A 7,924-nucleotide genomic window follows, 5' to 3' on the forward strand; every position below is an offset into this window, starting at 1 on the left:
ACAGACTTTTGTTGGCAGCAACTGTGTAAATGGAAAAAGAAAAAAACACAGACTTCTGACCTCAGACCTCAGTGTGTGAGTTATAGTCTACAAACACCAGTCTTGCAAATTTACACATGAGTTCACTACATTGTCTATGTACAAAATGGGATTTACTCCTGATAACTATTATGTGAAATTACACATCTGTTACACTGTTTAACCAAGTTACAGTTTAACCCACAGTCACTATTCTCTGCTTCTCTGGAGACGCACTGGCTATTACTGCATCTAAGAAAACCAGGTAAATACTTTGAAATGCACTAAAGTAGGAATAAAACTTGACAGTGATGTGGTTCACTGTTACTACAGCAATGTTGATTATTTTCCAATAATGCTACTTCCCAAAGTGTTCCAAATTTTCCAACTCCTCCGTCCTGTGGCCTTTCCCATGTCAGAAAACTTACTGACACTGGAGACACTTCCCAAAATGCTAAATAAACATCTACTCAAGAAAACCTCACCATACCAATGATTACATGTTGGAGTTTTTCATGTTGGGGCACATCCATGTAAGTTGTTGTTATAGAAACAATAATACTATATTAGAAGGATCACATTAATTTAAGCCTAGCAGCCAACACAACTGTAAAAGAACTTAATCTTCACCTTTTGACCAATCAGAATCAAGAATTAAGAATTCAGGATAAACAAAAAGCCCACAACGTGGAGAAAGGTACTCAATTTCTACATAGTCAATGATCAATCATCAACCCCCTACATTCCAAACCATTTAACATATCTTTCTTTTACTGGAATCTTTCTCACTCTTGTACCCTCATAAACAACTCGACATTTACATTGTATTAATCTATATGTATTGATGCTAAGCTAAACATACTTCAATTACAGATAAATTACATTATATGGCCAAACATTTGTGGAAATCTGACCATCACACCCATATGAGGGTCTTCCCAAACTGTTCCCACAAAGTTTGAATCACACAATTGTCTAGAATATCACTGTATGCTGTAGCATTCAGATTTTCCGTCACTGAAACTAAAGGGCCCAAACCTGTTTCATCATCACAACGCCCCTGTGCACAAAGCGAGCTCCATGAAGACATGGTTTGCCAAGGTTGGACTGGAAGAACTCGAGTGTCCTGGACAGAGCCCTGACCTCAACCCCACTGATCACCATTGGGATGAACTAGAACACCGACTGAACCCCAGGCCTCCTCACCCAACATGAATGCCTGACCTCACTAATGCTCTAGCGGTTAAATGAGCACAAATCCCCACAGCCATGTTATAATATCTAGTGGATAGCCTTCCCAGAAGAGTGGAGGCTGTTAAAACAGCAAAAGGTGGACGAACTATGTGTTAAAGCCCATGGATTTGAAATGGGAACATATAGGTGTGATGGACAGGTGTCCACACACTTTTGACCATATAGTTTATCAGTGACTTGTGTTTATCCAATGCAGTTCACAGACGACCCTTATCTTGAGTTCTTTGCTCAGAAAGTTGACCTGTGTCCTTCCAGTAGAGAGTGGAATGCACTTGTATTGGATTACTGCTGTTTTCAGGATTTCCAAGAGCACTGACAGTGTAACTTAATAAGCACAAAAATGTTTGTTTATAAGATGTGAAAAAGACGTCTTTGCCACCATTAACGGGATGTTGAACTCAAAGACGTAGACAAGATGACTATTGTGGTCATAAACGAGCCATCAAATGTAATACAGACCAAGAAGAAATACACATATTTAAGGGTCAAATCAAGCAGCCTTGGACTGACCAATGGTAGATCACGTCATTTAACGGGCCAGTTTAAGTCCAGTCATGGACGTCCTTGGACATGCTCACAGTGTTAATCATTCAACAATGATCCAGAACTATTTTTGTCCCCTTATAAAAAATATTCTTTAAGACTGTGCTATCCCAGCAGCACCCTCTGCATCCTGTCTGCCGGTACTCTACTCTCGTCCTCTGACTCGGCGTCGCTCTGTGGGTTGGAGCTGCAGGGAGAGCTACAATCAGGAGAGCAGAGGTACTGCATGAGGGGCAGGCGGAACTTTCCACAGAAGTCCACAAACTTGATGTGGCGCACTCGTGAGTCAAAGTATACACCTGTGGAAGGAGAAGATGCACTGAGGAGACATTCGTAATGTTCTTAATGCTTCATGTCCACCTGCTGTGTCAACTCTAACATGGCTAGCAGTGAATGGAAGATATCGAAGGCCAGTATCCCAATAGATTTCACATTAAAAAGTATCCCTCAGAATTCACTGTCTGTAATCACAGTACCGCTGTAGTTCAGTTATACAGCTAGTGAAGGAGGAATTTGGTATTCAGGCCACAACTACAATTAAGTGAATTAGTTAACCATTATGGCTAAATACCTGCATCTCGACCATTTAAATGTTAAATTAGGGTTTATTCTTGAGCACACATTGGCTGTGCTGAGCACACATGTGCTCAATATGTGCTGTGTTTATTCACTGACTGGCTAAATTGTGTCACTAAATGCCTTACACTACAATCTGTAGTTCCTGAAAGGTTCTTCGGTTGGTTCAAGAGATTCTACTTGGAACCTTTTCTGAAAGGGAAATAGGTTCTACAACCCCAATTCCAAAAAAGTATGGAAAATACAAAAAAAAAGAAAAAAAAAAAGAAGAAGTGACATTTGAAAATTCAGTTCACTCTATACTATATTGAAAACACATTATTAACACATTATTTGATGTTTTAATTTAATTTTAAAAAAGTTGGGACAGTCGACTGTTTACCACTGTGTAACATCACCTTTTCTTTTAATAACACTTATTAAGCGTTTCGGCGTTGAGTGAAGACAGCAGTTGGTTAAGTTTAGCCAGCGGAATTTTCCCCCAGTCATCCATTATGCATTTCTTCAGCTACACAACTGTACAGGGCCTTCATTGCCGTATTTTGCGCTACATAATGCACCACACATTCTCACTGGGAGACAGGTCAGGACTGCAGGCAGGCCATGCTAGCACCCGCACTCTCTGCTTACGCAACCATGCGCTTGTAATCCGGGCAGAATGTGGTTTGGCGTTGTCCTGCTGTGGATGGAAGCATATGTTCCTCCAAAAAGTGTACATATCTTTCTGCAGTAATGATGCCTTCACAGACGTGCAAGTTCCCCACGCCATGGGCACTGACACACCCCCGTACCATGACAGACGCTGGCTTTTTCGACCTGACGCTGATAACAGCTTGGACGGTCCTTTTCCTCTTTGGCCCAGAGAACACGATGGCTGTTTTGTCCAAAAACTATTTGAAATGTCGACTCGTCAGACCACAAAACATGATTCCACTGTGCTACTGTCCATCTCAGATGAGATCGAGCCCAGTGAAGTCAGTGATGCTTCAGGACGGTGTTGATGTATGGCTTCTGCTTTGCATAGTAAAGACTTAACTTGCATCTGTGGATGCAGCAGCGAATGGTGTCGACGACAAAAGTTTACCAAAGTATTCCCGAGCCCATGTCAAGATATCCATTACAGACTCATGACGGTTTTTAAGAGAGTGAAGTCTGAGGAATCGGAGATCACATGCATTCAGAAGTGGTTTTCAGCCTTGCCCTTTACGCACCGTGATTTGACCGGATTCCTCTAATCTTTTAATTATATTGTGCACTCTAGAAGGTGAAATGCCCAAAATCCTACCGATTTGTCTTTGGGGAATGTTGTTCTCAAAGTGTTGGATTATTCGCTGACGCTGATCTGTTGGCATATTGGCGAGCCTCGACCCATCCTTGCTCTTGAAGGACTAGGCCTATTTTGGAGGCTCCTTATATACCATGATTAAACGATTACCTCACCTGTTTCACCTCACCTTCTTATTTCAACTTAACACATCGCTATTAGTCCTAAATTGCCATGTCCCAACTTTTTTTTAACATGTTGCATGCATCAATTTCAAAATAAACCTTTATCTTCAAAGAACTATGCAGGTGATTAGGTAAAACATCCAATACCTTGTCTTTGTACATTTTTTCGTTTAAATTCAAATCATAGTACATTTACAAATCACTCCTCTTTTGTTTTTATTAGCATTTTCTATATTGTCCCAACTTTTTTGGAATTGGGATTGTACATAGAATTGCTAGTTTCCTGAACAGGGAAAAACCAAAGAACGCTTAGGATAGTGCATTAAAATGGTTGTGTTGCAGATTCAAAAAAACTAGTTCGAGTCAGAATAATCAGGAGTAAAATTGTTTTTTGTCTACTTTACTGTTTAGGTTCAGGGTCATAAAAGCAGCCATATGCTCATAAGCACATCAGCCCTTTACTCTGTGCTCCTTGCTTCTGTCTCTTACCCTCACATTTGGGGTTGGGACACTTGCTGGCCGAGTCCAGGTAGCGGCACAGGTTGGCTGGGAGGTCACTCACAACGTACGGAAGGTTCCGGGATTTAATGGTCCGTCCTGCCAACTCAAGCAAGGAAGGGGGGTCATTGGTCATGTCCTTGACGAAGCGCACTACAAGAGGGTTACCGCGGAGACTGAGCTCCTGTAGGTGCACGAGACTGAGGATCTCACGTGGTAGAAATGTCAGGAGGTTATTATGGAGACTGAGAGACAGCAAGGAGTGCAGCCTGGGGGACAGACGGAAATGAAATAACATTTGAACAGGTAACACATAAGTTAAAGCTAAGAACTATGTCTAAATTTGGCTTGTGTATAATACTTGACTTGGAGGCAGCATTAAATTAAATGATTCCTGGCGATTTCTGACAAGAGTGTGCATTATTTTTATACCACTTCCTCATATAGCTGTACTAAACAGGAGGAAGAAACCAGGAATTAGGGAAATGTAATACACATTTATAGCTATAACAGTTTGTCTCGATGTCTAAACATCTAGATTTTCTCCTCATTACATTATTACATATATGGCATAGGTGTTTGTTCTCCACCACTGAATTTTGGTTCAAGCAATGAAACATGGAAATGCTGCCAGATGATATGTAAAACCATTGTGGAGATGTAATGCTTGATGAAAATGACACTAAATTAGGAAAACTGCATTCAATCATGTTTTTCCAACAAAGAAGGTTTGTGGGTTCGTATAAATGTGGATTCTTCTTGCTGAACCATTCTAAACAAATTCAGAACCAGATGTTCTTATAAACTGTATATTTAAAAAGAAAATGCATATAGATGCATGCATATAGATAATACAGTATATATAGTAACCTTTTTAGCTGAGGTGGAATGCTCTGGATGCAGTTGTCACACAGCACCAGGTACCTGAGGCAGCGCAGGTTAGCCAGTTCAGGAGGAATGAAAGAGATCAGATTCCCTCCCAGATACAACATCTCTAGCCTTCAAATGATTCAGCACAAAGCATGAAGAACAGGAGTACAGTCATCGGATGTACAACCAGACAGAAAATATCAAACACATTACGTACTGTAGAGTTACTCACATAGAGTAGCACTACTTTATGGTTTTTTGTTTGTTTTTTTTTTTTACTTTTTCCTCTGAATCAAGCACAACTTATAAGCACAAACGTTCGACTTAGATTACAAGTGCATCTTTAAAAATTGTAATATCGTGGAAAAGTTCATTTTGTTCCGTAATTTAATTCAAAAAGTTGAACTTTCATATATTCTAGATCCATTACACGTAAAGTGAAATATTCCAAGCCTTTTCTTGTTTTAATCTTGATGAGCACGGCTTACCGCTCATGAAAATGACATACTGGAAAAATCCACTGGGGCTTTTTGTCAAATCAACAAATCAACATGGGGCTCACACCCCTCCCCTTTCCCATTGTCCTACTCACCGGCAGCTAAACACAGAATCACAGAATCACGATACTCTACACACAGAAACCCAACAGTGCCCTGACTAATCTTATAACAGACTTGTGGCGATACAATCATTCAATTGTTTATCCTAATTGAAAATATCCGATAAGATGATTTGCATTCTACCGGCAGAATTCACATATTCACACCCAGGGGCAATTTAGAGTAGCGAAACTAATATGTTTTCGGGACAGTGGGAGTAAACCAGTGCGGACACGGGGAGAACACCAGGACACAAACTCCACACAGACAGTAATCTAAGCTCAGGATCTAACTGGGGACCCTGGAGATGTGAGGCGACATGGCAGTATAGCGTTTCTGCCTCACAGCCCCAGGGTCCCAGTTAGATGCCGCCTTACATCTCTGTGATGTTTAATAATTAGACTATAATTTATGCAAACATATAAAAGATGTAATGAATGTTGGCTTAAATCATAATGGTATTTGGAACTATACAGCTATAAAGTCAATACAGTAATGTGTTCATGGGTTTTCAAATACACCATTGAACAAATCAAACCTTTTCCTATGCATCATTTTGTCTGCTCTTGTTGTCTTTTCCACAAATGGGATTTAAAAAAACAAAACAAAATAAACCTCACCTGGTGAGGTTGTCTATTTCTGCTGGGATGCTTTTTAATCTGTTTCCTCCCATGGACAGAGACTGCAGTCGGCTTAGTTCCAGGAACTGTTTCGGTATTTCTCGGAATCGATTCCCGCTGAAGTTCAGCGTCTCGATGGGCATCGAACCGAACCTCTTCGGAAACGAATCCTCGTCCAGTTGGTTGTTTTTCGCGACCAGCGTCTTTAGTTGAGTGAGTTGCAGAATATCCTCGGGGAAAACACTGAGCGCGTTGTTGCTCATGTCCAGGTATTCCAGGTTGGAAAACATGCAAAGGGATGTGGGGAAAAACGCGAGGCTGTTGTATGTCAGCTGAAACTCTTGGATCTGTTTGCGTTGCGGCTCCGTGATGTGCTCCAGGTTCAAGTCGGCCAGCTGCAGACCCGAAAGGTTTAAAACCAGGGTTCCTTCACTGACTCTGGGGAAAGACTCCATTGCTCCGCGTGCAAATAAATAAATAAATAAATAAATACAGCTGTTTGTACAGTGTATCGTACAGCTGCTACTGTAACATCACAGCTGGGCAGGTGCAGCGGTTTGCTGATGCGCGAGCTTCTGCTCGGGAAGGTCAGTAGAAATCTGTCTAGATGTGCTGCTCGGTTCCAGTCTGTAAACGAGTCTCGAGCGCACACGCAGGCTCTATTTATGCAGCGCGTGACGTCGGGCACGATCTTTGGTCAGAGTCCGCGCGCGTGACGGTGCCTTTCACTATGCCCCACGTGAACGCAACACAAACTGAAGAATAGGTGAAAAAGGAACATGGGAAATAAATAAATCACGTGAGAACATCGCAAAAACAAAACAACATGCCATACGTGTGAAAAAATGGCATTTATCACCATGCAAAAATATTATAACAACCTAAAATCCCGATCACGTGCCCTACATGTGCACAGTTAAGACATGAAAATGAATGAATCGCGTGAGAAAATCACATGTGGACGAAGAAAAAAAAAACCCCACAACATTCTCTAAACTACATATGACAAATTATCCTTTCGAAATAAAGGAATAATTTGAGAAAGTCCCATGCAGAAAAGTAAAATCACATCCCCTACATGTGAACAACTATCTTTGGAAATTAATGAATCACGTGATAAAAAATCGCATATGAAAAATAAAACCACGTGCCCTACCTGCGTGTGAAAAAGTAAATGATTCGTTTGGGAAGTGATACTGTAAGTGCATGAAATGTAACATGTTAAGTGTCTAAAAACCACGTGTGTAAATTATTCACGTGTGAAATGATGTAAGAGCAGAAAGTGTTGACTTGTGCTAATGCACAATATGTTTAATGTTAAAATATTACACTTAGTGGCCACTATAAGACAACCACTGGCCAGTTATTATTTCAGTTTGCTGAAAATTTCTCAGAATGCTGGTCCATTCTCAGCACTGAGCCTGACACGTGGCACTGATGTGCTGGTATGCGTTTATCAGCCAGTGCAGTGTTTCTGTCGATTTAAACACAGTGCAT

At 40.9% G+C, this 7,924-nt stretch overlaps 1 protein-coding gene across 1 annotated transcript; it reads right to left on the minus strand.

The window, feature by feature from the left end:
- Positions 1–1,886: 1,886 nt before the first annotated feature.
- lrrc58a (leucine rich repeat containing 58a) lies at positions 1,887–7,490 on the minus strand. The gene is made up of 4 exons (XM_053614982.1): positions 6,428–7,490; positions 5,209–5,337; positions 4,330–4,607; positions 1,887–2,114 (listed from the first exon to the last, which is right to left on the minus strand). The coding sequence occupies exons 1-4, from the start codon at positions 6,880–6,882 to the stop codon at positions 1,921–1,923; spliced, it is 1,056 nt and encodes a 351-aa protein (XP_053470957.1). The 5' UTR covers positions 6,883–7,490; the 3' UTR covers positions 1,887–1,920.
- Positions 7,491–7,924: the final 434 nt, after the last annotated feature.

Source organism: Ictalurus furcatus, chromosome 26 (assembly GCF_023375685.1).
Source record: "Ictalurus furcatus strain D&B chromosome 26, Billie_1.0, whole genome shotgun sequence".
Taxonomy (NCBI): Eukaryota; Metazoa; Chordata; class Actinopteri; order Siluriformes; family Ictaluridae; genus Ictalurus; species Ictalurus furcatus.